General features: G+C 46.8%; 1 protein-coding gene across 1 annotated transcript; it reads right to left on the reverse strand.

Moving 5' to 3' along the window:
- Positions 1–252: 252 nt before the first annotated feature.
- Positions 253–1,992, reverse strand: LOC138359199 (serine/threonine-protein kinase WNK2-like). Its single transcript, XM_069318190.1, has one exon. It carries the CDS (start codon positions 1,990–1,992, stop codon positions 253–255), a length of 1,740 nt encoding a protein of 579 aa, XP_069174291.1.
- Between the last annotated feature and the right edge of the window lie 21,317 nt (positions 1,993–23,309).

Genomic DNA, 23,309 nt, shown 5'->3' on the forward strand with positions numbered 1-23,309 from the left:
ATATCACGCGCAGTTTCAGATTGCTTTGATAACAGAGATTAGAATACAATTATTACATTTTTAAATCAGTTTAGCACTCGATTTTTAATTACAGTAGCTTTTACGCCAAGTTAAAGCAAAACCACAAACGATCTGGGGCGAATTTGGACATGGACAAAAAATTAATATATTTCCTCACACTAAATAGAGTTACACACAGCTAATACGGGAAAATAAATACTTCGCTGTTCAACTCAAGAAGGAAACCAAGAACTAATCAAGTGGAGGAGACCTAAAACCTGCCCGGTGGAGATGACCAGGTTCTGGGTGTCCTAGAACAGGTTCTGGGTGTCCTAGAACAGGTTCTGGGTGTCCTGGAACAGGTTCTGGTTGTCCTAGAACAGGTTCTGGGTGTCCTAGAACAGGTTCTGGGTGTCCTAGAACAGGTTCTGGGTGTCCTAGAACAGGTTCTGGGTGTGCTAGAACAGGTTCTGGGTGTCCTGGAACAGGTTCTGGTTGTCCTAGAACAGGTTCTGGGTGTCCTGGAACAGGTTCTGGTTGTCCTAGAACAGGTTCTGGGTGTCCTAGAACAGGTTCTGGGTGTGCTAGAACAGGTTCTGGGTGTCCTGGAACAGGTTCTGGGTGTGCTAGAACAGGTTCTGGGTGTGCTAGAACAGGTTCTGGGTGTCCCAGAACAGGTTCTGGGTGTCCTAGAACAGGTTCTGGGTGTGCTAGAACAGGTTCTGGGTGTGCTAGAACAGGTTCTGGGTGTCCCAGAACAGGTTCTGGGTGTCCTAGAACAGGTTCTGGGTGTCCTAGAACAGGTTCTGGGTGTCCTAGAACAGGTTCTGGGTGTCCTGGAACAGGTTCTGGGTGTCCTAGAACAGGTTCTGGGTGTCCTAGAACAGGTTCTGGTTGTCCTAGAACAGGTTCTGGGTGTCCTGGAACAGGTTCTGGGTGTCCTAGAACAGGTTCTGGGTGTCCTAGAACAGGTTCTGGGTGTCCTGGAACAGGTTCTGGTTGTCCTAGAACAGGTTCTGGGTGTCCTGGAACAGGTTCTGGTTGTCCTAGAACAGGTTCTGGGTGTCCTAGAACAGGTTCTGGGTGTGCTAGAACAGGTTCTGGGTGTCCTGGAACAGGTTCTGGGTGTCCTAGAACAGGTTCTGGGTGTCCTAGAACAGGTTCTGGTTGTCCTAGAACAGGTTCTGGGTGTCCTGGAACAGGTTCTGGGTGTCCTAGAACAGGTTCTGGGTGTCCTAGAACAGGTTCTGGCTGTCCTAGAACAGGTTCTGGCTGTCCTAGAACAGGTTCTGGGTGTCCTGGAACAGGTTCTGGTTGTCCTAGAACAGGTTCTGGGTGTCCTAGAACAGGTTCTGGGTGTGCTAGAACAGGTTCTGGGTGTCCTGGAACAGGTTCTGGGTGTCCTAGAACAGGTTCTGGGTGTCCTAGAACAGGTTCTGGTTGTCCTAGAACAGGTTCTGGGTGTCCTGGAACAGGTTCTGGGTGTCCTAGAACAGGTTCTGGGTGTCCTAGAACAGGTTCTGGGTGTCCTAGAACAGGTTCTGGCTGTCCTAGAACAGGTTCTGGGTGTCCTAGAACAGGTTCTGGGTGTCCTGGAACAGGTTCTGGTTGTCCTAGAACAGGTTCTGGGTGTCCTAGAACAGGTTCTGGGTGTCCTAGAACAGGTTCTGGGTGTCCTAGAACAGGTTCTGGGTGTCCTGGAACAGGTTCTGGTTGTCCTAGAACAGGTTCTGGGTGTCCTAGAACAGGTTCTGGGTGTCCTGGAACAGGTTCTGGGTGTCCTGGAACAGGTTCTGGGTGTCCTGGAACAGGTTCTGGGTGTCCTGGAACAGGTTCTGGGTGTCCTGGAACAGGTTCTGGGTGTCCTGGAACAGGTTCTGGTTGTCCTAGAACAGGTTCTGGGTGTCCTGGAACAGGTTCTGGGTGTCCTAGAACAGGTTCTGGTTGTCCTAGAACAGGTTCTGGGTGTCCTAGAACAGGTTCTGGTGTCATCTCCACTAGCTAGGTGGAAAGACGACCAAGAACCAGCCAGGTGGATACGACCCCTCAACCAGCCAGGTGGAGACAACACAGAACCAGCCAGGTGGATGCGACCCACAACCAGCCAGGTGGATACGACCCACAACCAGCCAGGTGGAAAGACGACCCTCAACCAGCCTGGTGGATACGACCAGGAGTCGAAGGCACCAACACTGAACATTCAAGGCGCTCAGAGGCGCCATGAATGCCGGTTTCGTGATATAAATAGGTTTAAGTGGCTTCAATCTATATAAAAAACCGACCTCACAAACAACAAACAAATTTTCGTTAATCCAGTTCTCGTTAACCCCAGTTAAATTCTCGTTAAACACCCGTTGTTTATGAGTCGAATGATAACACAGTTGATAACTTTTGAACTTCTCATGAACACGGATTTGTTCTTCATGTGTTCGAACTGCAACTGTTAATGCTTCATCCACGGACTTCAAATGCAAATAATTGCCAACAGAACCAAAAACCTAAGCTATCTACCCTAGGCCTAACTATACACAAAATTGAAATATGTAAAATATATTAATATGTGAGAAATAACCTTTTTTGTTTACATAATACATTAAAATTGGTGAATATGTCTTAGGGATCTCCCCCACCCCTCGCCCCGAGGTTATCTTGAGATGATTTCGGGGCTTAGCGTCCCCACGGCCCGGTCCTCGACTAGGCCTCCTTTTTGTTGCACACCACCCAGGAAGCAGCCAGTAGCTCTTGTCTAACTCCCAGGTACCTATTTACTGCTAGGTATCAGGGTGAAAGAAACTCTCCATTTGTTTCCGCCTCCACCGGGGATCGAACCCGGAACCTCAGGACTACGAATCCGAAGCGCTGTCCACTCAGCTGTCAGGCCAGGTTGTCCAAGCTTCAACTTCAATTTCAACGTATATTCAAAAATAAATTTGTTCATATGTATAAAGAAATCTAATTATATATTAAAAGTTCCATGTATTGTATTATTGTACAACAAGGTGCAGGTAAGGTCAGGTGGGCGTGTAGGTTCTGTTGGGGATTACTTTATCACAAGTACCTGGATGAAACTTTTACATTATTCTGTTGTGTTAAAGAATAGAGTCCTTAAATTAAATGTAAATTCCCGATGTTTGCGGTGAGTTTATGTATTTAAAATTATTGTATACTTTAGTAACAGGCTCTTAAGGATGGAAATAGATGAATTTAGCAGTTTGTATTAATGTCTACGTAAACTTTGGCCATCCTTATATATATATATATATATATATATATATATATATATATATATATATATATATATATATATATATATATATTTATATATATATATATATATATATTTATATATATATATATATATATATTTATATATATATATATATATATATATATATAAATATATATATATATATATATATATATATATATATATATAGGAGCCCATCACCATATAAAATTCATTCCCCATATATAATTTCTCCTACTACGCCTTTATATTTACTTAAACTTTAGATTATTTTTATTGATTTATATTTTAATAATAATACCCCAATATCACAAACTTACATTTAAGAATACTCGCCAGTCATAATACCACGAGCCAGCTCTAATGCATATATTCAACCTTGTATAAATAACTAAGGCTAATACCATTTTTAGAATACTAATAATCAATTTTCGCGAACTACCAAACACACTGAGTTAGACTCGGGTCAGAGGTGAAGGGGGTGAAAGGGCAATCACCAAGGGGGTGGTGTGGGGACCAACACCCCACTCCCTGCTGGGAGTGGGGTGGGGGGTGAAGAGGAACCTCCCCTATTCACCGTGAAAGAGGATCCACCCCACAGGGACAAACCCTTACCTCCCATGGTGAAGGGAGAGGAGGAGGAGAAGGAGTAGAGACGTCTCAACCCCCCCCCCCCCCCTACCCCATCATCTTCCAGGGGGTAGGTTTTTTTCCTAATCTAATTTTCCTAATCGCGCCTAATTGTGATTGGCCTAAAGCGGTCCCACCGCTAATCGGAAGGGGAAAGGGTCGTCCCAAATTACAGGAACGAGGGGAACCCCCCCCCCCCACCCCCTTCCCTCCCCCCTCCTTCTGAAACTGGAATAGAGATAAGGTAAGGTAATTATGTCGTAATAGCGTTATATACCAGTTTGACTATAAAAGACATTGAAATAAAAGGTATCATTCGCCACTCTGATAAGTGCAGAGGGGACTCCCTGCTACTGTGCTTGGAAAAGAGGGGAATGTGTTGTGGGAGGGGGGAGGGATGGAAGAAAGGAAGAAAACTATCAGGGGATAGCGCCAAGCCATTACGATAATATAGCACTTGGAAGGGGGGTCAGGATAAGAATTTTGTTTATGGGACGGGGAGAAAGGAATGGTGTCCAACCACTTGGACGGTCGGGGATTGAACGGCAACCTACATGAAGTGAGACCGTCGTTCTACCGTCCAAGTGGTTAGGAGAAGAGGGTAACCTCCTCTATCCACCCCCCTCTATCTTCCCTCTATACCCTCCCCCCTCTATCCCCCACAGTGAGAGGGGGTGCAGGGAGGAGAGGTCGTGTAAGGTCCTGGGAGAGTCTGGAGGGGAAGCCTGGCGGTCCGCCAGGCAGGTTATGGGGAAGAAGACCCGTGTATGTTTAACAAAAGAGAACATCTTAATTATGGCTCGCTCGAATCATGGTATATTTCATCTTAGTGATATCTGTCAGCACGCCCTTACGTGCACACATGTTTAGGTACGCAAACACACCCACGCACATGTTACACACACACACACACACACACACACACACACACACACACACACATGAGGTGGAGGCTGACTCCATACACAGTTTCAAATGTAGATATGATAGAGCCCAGTAGGCTCAGGAATCTGTACACCAGTTGATTGACAGTTGAGAGGCGGGACCAAAGAGCCAAAGCTCAACCCCCGCAAGCACAAATAGGTGAGTACACACACACACACACACACACACACACACACACACACACACACACACACACACACACATACACACACACACACACACACACACACACACACACACACACACACACACACACACACACACACACACACATAAATTAGTGGGTCTGGTAGCTGAGTGGACAGCGCGTAGGACTCGTAATTCTGTGGCCTAGGCTCGATTTCCGGACCAGGCAAGAAACAAATGGACAAAGTTTCTTTCACCCTGAATGCCCCTGTTACCTAGCAGTAAATAAGTACCTGGGAGTTAGAGATAAGGTAAGGTAATTATGACGTGAAAGCACTATATACCAGTTTGACTTCCTGGGGGGGGGGTGTATGTGTGAAAAAATAGTAGTTAGTAACAGTTGATTGACAGTTGAGAGACGGGCTGAAAGAGCTAAGCTCAACCTCCACAAGCACAAATAGATGAATACAAATAGGTTAATACAGGCATCCTTCTGAGGTCGTAGTCTTAAGGACCCTGGTTCTATTCCCAGTTGAGGCAGAAACAGATGCGCAAAGTTTCTTTCACTAGATGTCTTTGTTCACCTAGCAATAAATAGGTACCAGGGAGTTAGACAGCTGCTAAGGCCTGCATCCTGGGAATGTGTGCAAGTGTGTAATTATCCAAAGAAGGCGCTAAGCCGAGGAGACAATGTAGCTGGGGATGTGTATGTGAGAGAAATGTGTAGCAGAAGAAATATATATATGTATACATATGTGTATGTATATAATCTCTATATTTCTATATATATAGCAGAGGAAAAGTAGATCGGAGAGCTAGTACATTAGATAACCGGCGGCTAGAAAGGCGGGGCTCAAGAGCTAAAACCTCGATCCTGCAGACACAAATAATAAATACACACATACACACATTTTATTTTTTATTTGTTTATTACCATGTAACTATCCTTTTGGCAATATTTTTATTTTATTATGTGTTTTTAAAGGAGGTTCATGAACCTTTCCTCAACACTAAACTTAGGCCTTTGTGTTGGGTTTCTACACCCCAGCCGCGGCCCTGGTCGAGGACCGGGCCGCGGGGACACTAAAAAAGCCCCGAAATCATCTCAAGATAACCTCAAGATAACCCATCATTTTTGTTTTCATCTGTTTTTATATTAATAAAGATGCAGAGGCATAGGTTCAAGGAAATGTTTATAAATGGGAAATATAGAATGAGTTAGGATAGCAGGCGGCTGACCCCTCATTGTTGACCTTTCTCACTGGCTGACCTGCTGGGTAGGGGAGGTTGGGGGAGGTGTAGGGGAGGTGTAGAGAAGGTTGGGGGAGGCGCGTGACGGGAACGAGGCATAGGTAATGATGCAGACGTATGGGGTGTACAGCATAGTGAGGGAGAAGTGTAGGGGGGTACGAACCACCATGTACAAAGGCAATATACTATCACTACCGAACCGATCAGCACTGAGATGAATCCGGAGCTGGGACTCTCGTACCATCACGCGTCTGTACCCAGGGCGCTGGTGTTGTACCCAGGGCCCCTGGTGTTGTACCCAGGGCCCCTGGTGTTGTACCCAGGGCCCCTGGTGTTGTACCCAGGGCCCCTGGTGTTGTACCCAGGGCGCTGGTGTTGTACCCAGGGCGCTGGTGTTGTACCCAGGGCCCCTGGTGTTGTACCCAGGGCGCTGGTGTTGTACCCAGGGCGCTGGTGTTGTACCCAGGACGCTGGTGTTGTACCCAGGGCGCTGGTGTTGTACCCAGGGCCCCTGGTGTTGTACCCAGGACGCTGGTGTTGTACCCAGGGCGCTGGTGTTGTACCCAGGGCGCTGGTGTTGTACCCAGGACGCTGGTGTTGTACCCAGGGCGCTGGTGTTGTACCCAGGGCCCCTGGTGTTGTACCCAGGACGCTGGTGTTGTACCCAGGACGCTGGTGTTGTACCCAGGACGCTGGTGTTGTACCCAGGACTCTGGTGTTGTACCCAGGACCCCTGGTGTTGTACCCAGGTCGCTGGTGTTGTACCCAGGTCGCTGGTGTTGTACCCAGGACGCTGGTGTTGTACCCAGGACGCTGGTGTTGTACCCAGGACGCTGGTGTTGTACCCAGGACTCTGGTGTTGTACCCAGGACCCCTGGTGTTGTACCCAGGTCGCTGGTGTTGTACCCAGGGCGCTGGTGTTGTACCCAGGACGCTAGTGTTGTACCCAGGACGCTGGTGTTGTACCCAGGACGCTGGTGTTGTACCCAGGACGCTGGTGTTGTACCCAGGACGCTGGTGTTGTACCCAGGACGCTGGTGTTGTACCCAGGACGCTGGTGTTGTACCCAGGACTCTGGTGTTGTACCCCGGACGCTGGTGTTGTACCCAGGACGCTGGTTTTGTACCCAGGACGCTGGTGTTGTACCCAGGACGCTGGTGTTGTACCCAGGACGCTGGTGTTGTACCCAGGGCCCCTGGTGTTGTACCCAGGTCCCCTGGTGTTGTACCCAGGGCCCCTGGTGTTGTACCCAGGGCCCCTGGTGTTGTACCCAGGGCCCCTGGTGTTGTACCCAGGGCCCCTGGTGTTGTACCCAGGGCCCCTGGTGTTGTACCCAGGGCCCCAAGTGTTGTACCCAGGGCCCCAAGTGTTGTACCCAGGGCCCCTGGTGTTGTACCCAGGGCCCCTGGTGTTGTACCCAGGGCCCCTGGTGTTGTACCCAGGGCCCCTGGTGTTGTACCCAGGGCCCCTGGTGTTGTACCCAGGGCCCCAAGTGTTGTACCCAGGGCCCCTGGTGTTGTACCCAGGGCCCCTGGTGTTGTACCCAGGGCCCCAAGTGTTGTACCCAGGGCCCCTGGTGTTGTACCCAGGGCCCCTGGTGTTGTACCCAGGGCCCCTGGTGTTGTACCCAGGGCCCCTGGTGTTGTACCCAGGGCCCCTGGTGTTGTACCCAGGGCCCCTGGTGTTGTACCCAGGGCCCCTGGTGTTGTACCCAGGTCCCCTGGTGTTGTACCCAGGGCCCCTGGTGTTGTACCCAGGGCCCCTGGTGTTGTACCCAGGGCCCCTGGTGTTGTACCCAGGGCCCCTGGTGTTGTACCCAGGGCCCCAAGTGTTGTACCCAGGGCCCCAAGTGTTGTACCCAGGGCCCCTGGTGTTGTACCCAGGGCCCCTGGTGTTGTACCCAGGGCCCCTGGTGTTGTACCCAGGGCCCCTGGTGTTGTACCCAGGGCCCCTGGTGTTGTACCCAGGGCCCCTGGTGTTGTACCCAGGGCCCCTGGTGTTGTACCCAGGGCCCCTGGTGTACCCAGGGCCCCTGGTGTTGTACCCAGGGCCCCTGGTGTTGTACCCAGGGCCCCTGGTGTTGTACCCAGGGCCCCTGGTGTTGTACCCAGGGCCCCTGGTGTTGTACCCAGGGCCCCAAGTGTTGTACCCAGGGCCCCTGGTGTTGTACCCAGGGCCCCTGGTGTTGTACCCAGGACGCTGGTGTTGTACCCAGGACGCTGGTGTTGTACCCAGGGCGCTGGTGTTGTACCCAGGGCCCCAAGTGTTGTACCCAGGACGCTGGTGTTGTACCCAGGACGCTGGTGTTGTACCCAGGGCCCCTGGTGTTGTACCCAGGGCCCCAAGTGTTGTACCCAGGACGCTGGTGTTGTACCCAGGACGCTGGTGTTGTACCCAGGGCGCTGGTGTTGTACCCAGGACGCTGGTGTTGTACCCAGGGCGCTGGTGTTGTACCCAGGACGCTGGTGTTGTACCCAGGACGCTGGTGTTGTACCCAGGACGCTGGTGTTGTACTCAGGACGCTGGTGTTGTACCCAGGACGCTGGAATACACCATTCACCACCACCAGCTGGTCGCCACGGAGATTCCCGTGTCTCCTGACACAGTCCCTAAACAGGTAGTGGACGCCACGGGGAGTGGAGTCGTCGTAGAGATATAGCGACCGTCGCCACACCAGAATATCGCCACGGCACGGATCGCCGACCCGCAGAGATAAGAGATCGTCTAGGCCAGGGTCGAGGCCACTTGCCCTGGCCTCGGGCAAGTGCACTCTGCTGGCCGAGCTCTTTATATCCACAACCACTCGACTGAATCTCAGTGGTCTGTGGATTTTCTGGATATCCTCTTCATGCAAGAGCCTCACCGTCTTGAGGAAGCGATGGTACGTTCCGATACACTTAATATTCATCTTGAAACATGTTGCTGTTTTGTTTTTCTTTCAAACTCGATAGATATAATAGCGACTGCTGTTAAGATATAGTTTATTCAGTGGTAATTTTGCTAATGAGTTTATATATCACAGATAGCGATAAATAGATTCAGGATATATTATTCTCTTAATATTTCATGAATGTTGATAGTGTTGTAGAAGTATGTGTGACTGCTGTATACTGTAGTTGTTAATAGGTGTTGTGTTGTGTAGTTAAGGGTGAAGTTAGTGTGATGGTGTGGTTGAAGGGTAGATGGTGATTGTGCTGTAAAATTGTGACTTGGTAATTGTGTTGTACACTGTAATTGGTGACAGTGTTTAGTGTAGTAGACCGTGTTGAACAGTGTAGTTAGTGATAGTGTTGGGTAGTGTAGATGGTGGTAGTAGTGTTTAGTGTAGTTGGCGATTATATTGTGTACTGAAGTTGGATATAATGATGTATGGTTTAATTGGTGATAGTGATGTGGTGTTTAGTTGGTGATAGTGCTGTATAGCGCAGTTAGTGAGACTGTTGTGTTGTGTAGTGCTGATAGTTATGGTGTTATAAAGTGTAGTTTGTATTAGTGTTTTGAAGTGTAGTCAGTTGCAGTGTTCTACAGTGTAGTCAGTTGCAGTGTTCTACAGTGTAGTCAGTTGCAGTGTTCTACAGTGTGATTTGTGACAGTGTTGTATAGTGTAGTTTGTGATTATGTTGTATAGTGAAGTTGTTGATAGTATTGTGCAGAGTAATTAGTGATTGTGTCGTACAGTGTAGTTTATGATAGTGTATTGTTAAGTGTAGTTGATGATTGTACGGTGTAGTGTCCGCGGTAACTGCGCAGTACTGTGCAATCGGTGATAGCATTGTGTAATCTAGTTGCCAGCAACACAGACACACAGCAGCTGGTGACAGTTCCCTCACCAACGCTCCAGCTTCCAACACTCCTAATACTGAATTAAATTTTCAACCGAATAAAAAAAGTTATTTATTTTTCTGATATATTCTGCCCTAGAGAGTGGCAGTTGGTGTAACAGTGGCTAAGGTGTTGAACCTTCTCCCCCGCCCCTCTTCCCCACCCCCTATTCCCCTACCCACACCCTCCTTCCCTCCCCCCTTTCCCATGTATCTAGTTCAGTGTGGCGGAGAGCATATAGGTGACTGGACGCTATGTACACAGTGAAGGTACCCACGAGTCATTGCTATTTTTAAAAACAACGCCATGAGTGAGCGGTCTGGGGAAAAAAAGCCTATAAGTAATGTAAAGCTAAATAAACAAGCAATCTTTCTTCCTCCTTTGCAAATCGAGCGTCCAGAGACTTTTGCGGGGACTCACAGTACCCTTGAAATTAAACTGGAGGATTGTCATGTAGGTTCGAACCTTCGTCACAGCCCTTGTGGATATCAATTTCAAGTTCAAGTATGTTTATTGAGACAAGAAAAAATACATCTCAAAGGGATAGAGTAGCTTAGGCTATTTCTACCCCCCACGGCCCTTGTGGATGTGTTTATTAAACTTGGAGGAGTTGCTGGAGAAAGAGTCCTAGTTGGCTCTGCTCAGAGGAACAGAGAATGAGGAAGCTCATCGTCCGTGGGGTTATATAGAGGCGGTGGTGATGAAGTTGTGTTGTGGGAGTAGTGTTGTAAAGGTTGTGTTGTGGGAGTATTGGTGTAGAAGCAGCATAAAGTTCTTTTTATTCGTGTAGATAATTACCCTAAAGTAATTACACCTCATTCTCGTAGTCGCAGCAGCGGTCCTGATAATAGAACTGGTAGTGTAGTTTAGTCTCTTAAAGTCGTAAGTTATCCCTCTCAAAGCTGTAATCTATCATCTGATTCTCGTAACGTATCCTCGTATTGTAGTAACGTATTGTAACCCATCGGTAATCGTAACGTTACCTGCAGTAATCGTAGCTTCTCTGGTAACTGTAGGTCACTTATACATCCCGATAAAAGCAAGATATGACTGACGAAAGAAGAGGAATCACCATGAAATATGCAAAGCAATAATGGTACTCAAAAAGTACAATTCATCTCTTAATGTGGACACATGGAAAATTTTTATCAAAAAGACATTTTTTGGGGGGTTAAGAAGTGAACACACTTGTCGTCAGGGATTTGTGGGCTTCTCCGAAGAAAGTAAACATCGGCAGGAAAACGTGAAATCATAAAGACGTTTCCAAAATTACATGAGTTTGTAAGGAGTGTTCATGTATTATACAATCACAATATGTATACCTTTATGTGTGTGTGTGTGTGTGTGTGTGTGTGTGTGTGTGTGTGTGTGTGTGTGTGTGTGTGTGTGTGTGTGTGTGTGTGTGTGTGTGTGTTTGTGTGTGCGACGAACAGAGAGAGAGAGAGAGAGAGAGAGAGAGAGAGAGAGAGAGAGAGAGAGTCGAAGGAAAACATGTACATTTCGTTAACTATACTCACACATCACTAAGCCCATTGAACTTTTGAAGCCGCTTCTGAACATTACCACCCACTGCATCACATAACAATCCACAAAAACAATTCCCACCAATCCCCTCTCCCAAAGCACCGAATCTACTATTAGCGCCCCATCTCCCTTCAACCATCCCCCCAGTACAAAAAACAACCAACTACTTACCCCCTTTCTAACAGCAAAAACTACTGTCAGCTCCCGCTACACTAACCAAACCCCTCTCCTACACCTTCCCCAAGGATCATAGCTACTGTTACCCTTTTCCCTTTTTCCTCTCCCCATTACCTAACACCTAAACACACGCTCATTTCCCTCCTTTCCTACAAACAACCCGATATCAAACCTAATTTTTAGGTTTTCCTCCCCCTCTCTAGTATCAAGCAAAGCCTTTACTCTTACTATGATTATCGGATTAAAGAACAGAATTAGAGGAAGAGAGAGGGGCAAGGGAGAGTTGTTGGAGCTAGTAAAGAGAGAGTGAAGTGAGAGAGAGAGAGAGAGAGAGAGAGAGAGAGAGAGAGAGAGAGAGAGAGAGAGAGAGAGAGAGAGAGAGAGAGAGAGAGAGAGAGAGAGAGAGAGAGAGAGAGACTTGTTGCATCCTCTGATATCTCTCTCACTTCTCCTCTGGTATCTATTTCACGTCCCTAGGAGGAAGTAATGACAGGGAGACACCTCACCACGACAGTGAATGGGCACAAGAACAGGGTGTGGAGGGTGAGGGGGCAGAGGGGGATTTGGGAAAGGGGGGGAGGGGAAGAGGGGGTGGGGCAGGGGGTGTCAACTGATAAATGAATGGAGACGTTAGCAAGAGAGAGAGTTTTTGTGAATGGGTCGGGTGGGACTTTCCAAGGCCGATGTGGCCGACACGTAAGGAAGGAAGGAAGGAAGAAAGGAAGAAAGGAAGAAAGGAAGGAAGGAAGGAAGGAAAGAAGGAAGGGAGTTTAAGATAATTATTCATGTGAGCAAAAAGAAAAGGTGAAAAACATCCAAGATTACTCACCAGGTTAATGCATGAGTGTCCTTCATTGCTCGTGACTTCCTTGATATATACGCTTGGGGCGCCCCATTAAGCCTTGCTGGTGAGTGTCGTGGGACTGTCATATACTGTCATGACTGTCATAGAGTAAGGTTGGTGTTGACCTTCATGACGACCCTTACCCCCCCACTTTAATTAACAGGGACAGGCCCCAACTCCACCTTCATGAAGTCTTTTCAGATGAAATGTCCGGCGCCGAGTCCATAGAGTTTCATCATTTGCTCACAATATTACAACATACAGATAGTGACAAATACATAACGCACGTTCTGAGGACAGATCTGCATTCTGGAAGTTTAAACGGCGGAGCTTTCAGGGGTCGACCAGGGCCCAACCTTCAGGTGGTCAACCAGGGCCCAACCTACAGAGGTCAACCAGGGCCCAACCTACAGGGGACGACCAGGGCGAAAAAAACGACCATAATTTGCTGTGAAGAAGGTCTCAGGCTCAGCTACTATGCTCAGCAGACTCGGGAAGAGGCGTCAAAGTATTATCTAAAATGGTGTAGTTTTGCCAGTGGTAACTCATCTCCCTAACTACGTACCTTGTGGGAGAAGGGAATAAGTATGGAGAGTAAAGAAAGTAAAGAAAGTAAAACTAGTGAGACTTTACTAGACTTTCTTAAATAATGCAACAGCTTCGCCTTTATTAAAAAAAACGTATGGTTTACATATTTCATTATGTATAGGTAACTTGAATATGTACCTGTTACGAAAGTCAACAATCTTTACACCTGTAAACTGATGTTGGTAAAGCAGATGACAAGGTCGCTATCTGATACGTTCGTTCTGTAAACACAACGTACCTCCTCGCTCCATCCTAAAACAGGTGTACCCTCGACCTCTGTAAACAGTCTACACCTGCCCGTTTACAATCGCAGTGACTGTACAGTTTACATCTCTTCTGTGTGACGTTTTATGTGAACGAGATTAAAAAAATGGAACTAGATATAACAACGATCAATTCAAGAACGGTGATTCTGTTAGGATACAGTTTTCTTCTTTATTCATACGGTGGTAGATAATATTTCCCCTACCCTTCATCACCTACCTCTCCCTTCATCACCTTCCTCTCCCTTCATCACCTACCTCTCCCTTCACCACCTTCCCTACCCTTCACCACCTTCCCTACCCTTCACCACCTTCCCTACCCTTCACCACCTTCCCTACCCTTCACCACCTTCCCTACCCTTCACCACCTTCCCTACCCTTCACCCACCTTCCCTACCCTTCACCCACCTTCTCTACCCTTCAACACCTTCCTTACCCTTGACCTTCTTCCTTACCCTTAACCTCCTTCCCTCTCCTTTACCACCTTCCCTACCTTTCACCACTTTCCCTACCCTTAACCTCATTCCTTTCCCTTCAGCGTATTCCCTACCCTTCACAACCTTCGCTACCCTTCACCACCTTCCCTACCAATAACCTCCTTCCCTACCCTTCACCCCCTTCCCTACCCTCCACTGCATTCCTTACCCATCACCACCTTCCCTACCTTTCACCACCTTCCTTACCCTTAACCTCCTTCCCTACTCTCACCACCTTCCCTACCCTTCATAACCTTCCCTACCCTTCACCACATTCCCTACCCTTCCCCACCTTCCCTACCTTTCATCATCTTCCCATCCCTTCAACACCTTTCTTGCCTTTAACCTCCTTCCCTACCCTTCACCATCTTCCCTACCCTTCACCAATTCCCTACCCTTCAATACCTTCCCTACCCTTCACTACCTTCCCTACCCTCCCATCTCTACTTTCTGTAACAAATACACAATCAGTTATTTATTTATCGAGAGAAAACCAAACTTCATTGTTTATCCATATACATTAAATAATAGCTTTAGACATAACTCACCATTATGTCTAAAAAGTTCTTATGTAACTTTTTATAACTAAAGAATATTGATAATAAAATCAGTAATATCGCCAGAAACGCTCTCAAATACAATATGCATCAATGATAGTGTAATGACAGTGGACGAATACAGTCACCTACAATACCTCAATGATTACTGTCGCTCACAATAATACAGTAATCACTGTCAATAACTAAAATGCAACGAATGCAAGCAACTGCAAGACTAAACCAACATTGTCCATCACAATACAACTAAGAACACTGAAAAATGAACATTGATCAGTATTGTACCAAATATACAGAGAGAGAGAGAGAGAGAGAGAGAGAGAGAGAGAGAGAGAGAGAGAGAGAGAGAGAGAGAGAGAGAGAGAGAGAGAGAGAGAGAGAGAGATGGAATAATGATGATTATGGAGACAGGTGATAAAATCGAAATTAATAAAACCCAACCAACACGCGCAAGTACAAACCATCGAAGCAGACCTGCTGGGAACCATGCAGCCCTGTTAACTAGGGTAATGCTCACCTAACCATGCGTCGCCCGCACCTACGCCTTAATTACGCATGCCATGTCCAGAGAGCACGCATGCGCACACCTGTACACACACACAGTTGGCTACCCCCCTTGTGCAAGTGGCCCTCCTGGCCTCTTCCTGTTCCCGGCCAGCCGGTAAAAGGTGAGAAGGAAGTTCATCGCTCGCAATTGACCAAGAGGTCTAAAAGCATGGTTAGAGAGCCGTTGCTTCAACAGCAGGAGTGCGGAAAAAGGAACAGTAGCAACAGTAGCTACAAACAGAAACTACTCACATCAAGGGGTGACCAGCAGAGAAAACAGGAACTAAGCACGTACAACAGTGGGACAAGGTGTGACCCATGCATACTCAGGAGATGTGACACAGGGTGTTACATAAGAGAGAAGCGGAACTCTGCTCTAACATGGTTTAACAAACCACAACTAACAAGTCTGAGTTGATCCCGCGATTGTGATATCCACGTTCAATCTGATTCTAACACCTGCAAGACTAAAGGTTCATTTGGTTTTGAGGCTTTCCCCCCCCCCATTTCAAATGAACTTGGGACATTCAGAGGTCCTCTCACGTAGTCTCAGCCACTTGGTATACTGGGAACGAGGTGGTTGTGCCTGCGGGAACGCTGTGAGGTGCCTGGGACGCAGGATGGGTCAAGCATGGTGATATTGAGTGGGTGAAGAATAGGAAAGGAGAGGGGGGGGATGGGTCAAGGATAGAATAAACGGGTGTGTTGGTTGAATAGATGAAAGGCGCACCCAGCCAAATGAATAAGGTACACCAATTTGTTCTGGCTGCTGAAGCCAAAGAGAGTACAGCAGCCGTAATGGAATTATATAGGGTTAGTAATTGACTGAAAAACATGAAATGATAGAGGAAAACAAACACACACACACACACACACACACACACACACACACACACACACACACACACACACACACACACACACACACTCACACACACACACACACACACACACACACACACACACACACAAATACCGGCAGACCTCTTGAGAAAACCGTGCCTCTTCCCAACACATTACCAACGCTGCCCATGCATAGCAAGTAAATCCCCACCCCCTCTCCACCAGCCCCCCTCTCCACCAGCCCCCCTCTCCACTTGCCCCCATCACCACCAGCCCCCCTCTCCACCAGCCCCCCTAGCCCATCTCTCCCTCACACCCTCCTCTCTTTCACACCAGCATCCGCCACGCCCTCCAGAGAACACTGGACGGCTACCTTCACATCCTTTCACCATCAGCATCCTTCACGTCATCTCCCAGTGTCTCATGATGCTTGTCATCTCCATTTACCGAAGCACTGATGCTGCATCTGACCCCCCAAGCAGTAAAAGGAATGGAACTTGCAGAGTGAATATAATTCCTGGGTGGAAGGTGTTATTGGCGTTTGATATTCTGTGTAATGTCTAGCAGGTAAGGAGGTGCAGGGGGATGATACCTGGTGGTAAGGCCCTTTGTGCTAGTAAAGAGTTGCCGTTTTGCATTTAAAAGGCCGTTCTGGGAATAAGGTGATGAGTTCAGTAAAGACAATGCTAGAGCTATTTTTGTGTTATTATTCTAAATGGGTGACTTTATTAAAGTTTTTACTTACAAGTTCAAGAAAGTGTTTAAGCAATATTGTGTTAGACGGGAGCTATCAGGGGAAAGCGCCTTGTCATTACGATCATATAGCACTTGGAAGGGACCAGGATAAGGATTTGGGATGGGACGGGAGGAAGGAATGGTACCCAACCACTTGGACGGTCGGGGATTGAACGCCGACCTCCATGATACGAGACCGTCGCTCTACCGTCCAGCCCAAGTGGTTGGACATATTGTGTGAGAATGAAATAAAATGTATTTACATATTTATGATTTGAAGTATTGATAATTAAATTATTACTCGAAAAATGTTCGCATGAATAACTTGAAGAGTTTGGAACTTCCTCAACACAGAGAGCTGTCGTTGTGAACCCATTCCTTCAACACGGAGAGCTGTCGTTGTGAACCCATTCCTTCAACACGGAGAGCTGTCGTTGTGAACCCATTCCTTCAACACGGAGAGCTGTCGTTGTGAACCCATTCCTTCAACACGGAGAGCTGTCGTTGTGAACCCATTCCTTCAACACAGAGAGCTGTCGTTTTGAACCCATTCCTTCAACACCGAGAGCTGTCGTTGTGAACCCATTCCTTCAACACGGAGAGCTGTCGTTGTGAACCCATTCCTTCAACACAGAGAGCTGTCGTTGTGAACCCATTCCTTCAACACGGAGAGCTGTCGTTTTGAACCCATTCCTTCAACACAGAGAGCTGTCGTTTTGAACCCATTCCTTCAACACAGAGAGCTGTCGTTTTGAGCCCGTGACCAGATATATAGAACAAAGGAAGCGTGCAGGGGGAGAAAAATGAATAAAGGCAGAGCGATTGGCGGAGCCCGATACTGATGAATCAGTACTCAAGGGACGGTAGGCACTTCATCCATTACCTACAGCAGGTGAGGCAGAGGATGCCGTGAGGGGCGAAGGGCACTCACACGGGGTGGGAGAGGTTGCACTGGGTGGAAAGGAATGCTACGAGTGGGTGGGAGCGTTGCTTCACAGGGTGGGAGGGAGGGGGGTTATATATGGCGTGGGAGAGGGATGGGGAGGGGGGTTGCTTCACTAGGGATCGAGAGATTTTGTTCTGGTGGGGGTTTAGCCACACTGATGAGGTTGGCTGACAGTAGCAGCAACACTATCAGCAGCAGCAGCTGTAGCAGCAACATCAATAACAACAACAACAACAATAACAACAACAGCTATACCAGCATCAGCAGGAGCAGCACCAACAGCTGTAACAGCAGCAACACCAACAACAACAGCTGTAGCAGCATCAGCAGGAGCAGCAGCAGCAGCTGTAGCAGCAGCAGCAGCAACAACAACAACAACAACAACAGCTATACCAGCATCAGCAGGAGCAGCACCAACAGCTGTTACAGCAGCATCAGCAACAACAACAACAGCTATAACAACATCAGCAGGAGCAGCACCATCAGCTGTAGCACCAGCAACAACAACAACAACAGCAGCAGCTGTAGCAGCATCAGCAGGAGCAGCACCAGCAGCTGTAGCAGCATCAGCAGGAGCAGCACCAGCAGCACCACTAAGCCTCGAATAACATAATCCCCCTTTTCCTAACCAAATTAAAAGCCAAACTTTCCTAAATTATTTTTCATCCCACTCATGCACTGTGATGGAGACTGGAAACAGGTTATCTTGAGATGATTTCGGGGATTTTTAGTGTCCCCGCGGCCCGGTCCTCGACCAGGCCTCCACCCCCAAGAAGCAGCCCGTGACAGCTGGCTAACACCCAAGTACCTATTTTACTGCTAGGTAACAGGGGCATAGGGTGAAAGAAACTCTGCCCATTGTTTCTCGCCGGCGCCTGGGATCGAACCCAGGACCACAGGATCACAAGTCCAGCGTGCTGTCCGCTCGGCCGACCGGCTCCCTAGACCTTACCTCCCAGGTAAGGAAAGGCAATGCTCAAAATAAAGTACTAAGCCGGTAGGACTATGTAGTACTTGGAAGTGATATGAGGAGCAAGGGACTGAGCTGGGATAAAGGTGCCCAACCACTTGGACTATCGGTAATCGAACGAAGCCCTGCAAGAAGCGAGAGGGTCGTGTTGAACAACGTATTATGTCTCTCACGAGAACTTTCGTTATATCTGTACTTATTTGATGTATTATATTAATTGATAACTCTCTTTCTCTCTCTCTCTCTCTCTCTCTCTCTCTCTCTCTCTCTCTCTCTCTCTCTCTCTCTCTCTCTCTCTCTCTCTCTCTCTCTCTCTCTCTCTCTCTCTCACTCTCTCTCCCCCTCCTCTCTCTCTCTCTCTTCCATAATTTGTATTTAAATTAATTAAAAAATCTTTCAGAAACCCTTAATAATATTAAAATAAGTTATCATCTGGGATATAGTGTTAAGATAATTAACAATCTTATAAAGTTAATATAAAAACTCTGGGGGTGAATGAGATTTAGATTGGCCAGCAGATAAGTGAGTTTCAGTTTAATAATTAAATGAGTTCCGATCAAATCTATTGGCCGTGCTAGTCGCTGCAGCGATGTACGATCTTAATGAGAAAAAAAAAGATCATGACACAGTTTATACATTATAGGAAAAAGTTGAAAGGACACAAAAACTTTGGAGATAAGGTGACCTGTAACTTTCAGTGTTGCTGGTTTTCAAGTAGCGGATTTGTATGCGATTTCCTCAATTGTTTATTTCACTCTATCTCGCTTTCGCTATCTCGCTCTCGTTATCGCGCTCTCACTATATGGATTCCGCTTTTTTGTCCTCTCTCTCTCTCTCTCTCTCCCTCTCTCTCTCTCTCTCTCTCTCTCTCTCTCTCTCTCTCTCTCTCTCTCTCTCTCTCTCTCTCTCTCTCTCTCTCTCTCTCTCTCTCCAGGAATGTCTCAAATACGCTATGAGCGAGATCCTGTTTTGTCAATTATTTTTATATATGCATCCGAACGATTTGGCGAAAGGAGAGGGAGAGCCCATTGAGAGATGGGTAACGAAACAAATAGATAGATAGATGACGGAGAGACAGAGAGACAGACAAACAGGCAAATAGACAAATTCTTATAGTATATGAATATCCTGGCACCCGGGCATCGCCGGTTACCCCTCTTAGTATGAATAAATATATATATATGTTTATGTATATATAAACAGACAGACATTCATTTAAAATAAGCCTATACAAATTTCATGAGGCTCAAAAAAAACGAATAGATAAAAATAGACAAAAAAGAATTAGCATTCGAAAGAAAGCCGACTCCACTTCAAAAATATATTCTCCAACAGTCCAAGAAAATACACAATTATATCTCTGAGAAAGAAACAAAAAAAAAAGCAGCAGCATGATTCGCCCAGATATAACAAAAAAAAATAACAAGAAGTTCGTAAAGAAACTGGAAGATTTAAGAAAGTGTTAAATCGCCAACACGCGGCCATTACTCACGCCCTTGTATATGGCCAGCATCTGAAAGGTTAATTTACATGTGATATAAATATATATATATATATATTTATAGAAATTATTTAATAAACACTGACGCATTCGTTTTGCTTCATTGTTCTGCTTCATGGTGAAGAAATGCGTCATCCCTCTGCGTCACCCCAGAAGGTCAAGGGGTCAAGAAGTCGTGACCTCTCTCGCCTTTAGTTACATTACGATGTTATGCCCGATAGTCAAGTTAATATTTGTTTGGGGAAATCCTGTTCTAAATTGTCGATCAGTACGAGACGCTAACGCCATTAGGAGTAGATTGTGATACGATGTTTACTATAGATTATTAAATGGGGGTTCTTGATGGTCCTTAGGAGGCGACCAGGTTGTGTTGGGAGTCTTGGTTGATCCTGAGTCGACCTAGTGTCCTCAGACTCTACTAGAGGTGCTCTCAGCACTAGAGACACCGTTGCTCTCAGCACTAGAGGCACCGTTGCCCTCAGACACAACTAGAGACACCGTCATAACTCACACATTGTCTACGAAATACATAATCAACTTCCGGCCACTCCAGCGTTCAACAGATTTTGCTCAAGTTGCCACGCGCAGTTTTCAGAGCATAGATTTTATTGTTTGCTTTTGGACTGCGTGAAGGCGTAAAGCGAATGAGTTACGTCGCCAGGAGTGACGGTCAATAAATCAGCGAGTTGAGAAAAGGTGACACACTGGGGGGGGAGTTATGGGCACGTTCGCAGCGTGGGAGGGGAGAGGGAAGGTAAGGGAAGGGAAGGAGGAGGAGAAGGAAAGGGGCAAATTTGGCATAAGGAAGGGTTGGGCAGGTGATAGGTCGTGGGGAGAATGAGAGAGAGAGGCAGAGAGGGAAGGAATTACCACGGCAAAGCACTAAACCATTACGGCTATCTAGCACTGGAATGTATCAGGAAAAGGAATTGCGATTGGGAAGGAATGGTACCCAACCACTTGGACGGTCGGGGGGATTGAACACCGACCTGAATGAAGCGAGACCTTCGCTATACCGTCCAGCCCAAGTAGTTGGGCGGGAGAGGGTATGAGAAAGAGAGACAGAAAGACAGACTCACAGACAAAGAGACAGACAGACAGGCAGATACAGAAGCAAATGTAACAAATGTTAACAAACCAACAATACAGAAAAACCCACGACTCGTGTGACAGACAGCTGGATAATTCAGAGACGGGTCTCAAAAAATGTCTGTCCATACCATCTTTCTTTTTCTGTCTGCTAGCTTCATTAATGAAATGGTTCTTCCCTATTCCTTCTCAACCTCCCTCCCTTTCTCCTTGTTTATTTACCTTTCCTCCATTTCCTTATTTTCTACCAATCCCCCCTTTCTACGTCCCTCCCACTTTCCTTGACTTTTGCCTTCCTTCTTCAGTAATTTTACCTTTCACTGCTTTCCTCTGGGTCGGCCAGCAAGACGTGAAAGGTAATGGGTAAACGAGAAACACTAAGGGTTAAATGGGTAAAGGGGTGACATTAGGGATTGAGACAAGGTGGAAAAGAACAAAACGAAGGGGGGGGGGGGGGGAAAGAAGCGATAGACAGTTAATTGAGCATAAACAACAGCCTAAAAAACTCGATCACATTTTGTATGTCTAATTCCCTTCCCACTCCCCCACCCCCTCTCCCCTAAAAAAAAGGGGGGAAACCCCCCTCAAAAGAAAAGTTACAGTGATTGTTGAGGCGAGTACCAACGAAGCGGTACAACACCCGCCACAAACAAATCATATTAACGAGTTAAAACGGCTGATAAACGACCCGTTGAAACGAGAAAGATTTGATGAATGAAGGAACGACAGACTGGGAGATAAGTTTGCTCTAGATGGAGTCACAGGGTCTCGTCTCTGTCCTTTCCTGCCGGGGGAGAATGATGATACCTCGTGGAAGAACACGACTTGTCGCCGACGTTCCCGACAGACAGAACGACCTCAGCGATACACGATAGGCCGATGACACTTACACGACTGACAGACAAACTAGCAATAAGTAATAATGTACACGATAAGCAAACAATAGTCGGACGGGCAAGTAAGAGACGGTGCAACATGATATCCTGTACGGGGAAATAAATCTATGTAAACGGTAATAGACAGGGTGGTCAAATAATTGTGAAGGGGGCATATGCTCAAATGTCAGAGATAAGGACGATAAGGACAGTATCCTCTCCGCTTAGTATGATATGGGCCCCCTCCGGTTACCACAGAGGGGCCATGAACCCTCAGGTTGCTATAATATATCATGAGCCCCACATATTAATAGCGACGGTCTCGCTTAATGCAGGTCGGCGTTCAGTCCCCGACCGTCCACGTGGTTGGGCACCATTCCTTTTCCACCCCCGTCCCATCCCAAATCCTTATCCTGATCCCTTCCATGGGCTATATAGTCGTAATGGCTTGGCAGTTTGTCTCTTGATAGTTCTCTTCCCTCCCTTATACCTCTCTCCTGAGAAGCGCACGTACTCTGCAATCAGTGGTTTAAAATCAGAATACCCAGAGATGCAACCACCCATCTTGCAAACTTTGTTTGCAACCTGTAAACAGCCGAGCAAGAAAACATAAGATTAAAGCATTCAGACGTACCAAAACATAAGATTAAAGCATTCAGACGTACCAAAACATAAGATTAAAGCATTCAGACGTACCAAAACATAAGATTAAAGCATTCAGACGTACCAAAACAAGGTACAGATATACAAGTCATAAAGCCGCAGGCAATTGCCATCAGCGTGACTTTAACCATCTACCTCGTGCGTCATGGCTCTATTCAAGGTGGCCTTGACCACCCCCATTGACTAAACTTTATCCAATGTTCTGAACACACTATATCCGAACACGCCATAATCACATCGTTATGTGTTTCCTATTACACGTTGTTAAAACGTTCCGACAACTAACGTTGAAAATTCTTTTTAATTATGTATGTTTATACGTAACCAATAGGTTATTTTAACGTTGTGATCACGTTGTGAATTGACATGAAGAAGCTTAGTACAATGTTTGATTGCTGCAATGTTGTTTCAACAGCAGTTTTCTGTTATACCAGCTCACAATCACCCTAGCAACGTTGCGAAACATTTCCGTAAGGTTGCAAATAGGTTAGTGCCTGCAGTGCCAATTCCCAGCACTGGTATGGATCTAGGATATTGCAAGCATGTTAATACTAACTTCAGGCTGGATTTAGTGTAAATAGGAGTCGATGAAAGCTAGTTATAGAGGACATTGTGTCTAAATGGAGGAGATTAGTGGAATAATAAGTGGGGACTCTGGTTGTGGGTTGATGAGTGGGACTCTAGAGGATGG

This window comes from Procambarus clarkii, chromosome 89 (assembly GCF_040958095.1).
Source record: "Procambarus clarkii isolate CNS0578487 chromosome 89, FALCON_Pclarkii_2.0, whole genome shotgun sequence".
NCBI lineage: Eukaryota > Metazoa > Arthropoda > Malacostraca > Decapoda > Cambaridae > Procambarus > Procambarus clarkii.

Coding starts and splice junctions, on each gene's coding strand:
- LOC138359199 (XM_069318190.1), bottom strand. CDS start 1,992: ATGACACCAGAACCTGTTCTAGGACACCCAGAACCTGTTCTAGGACAA.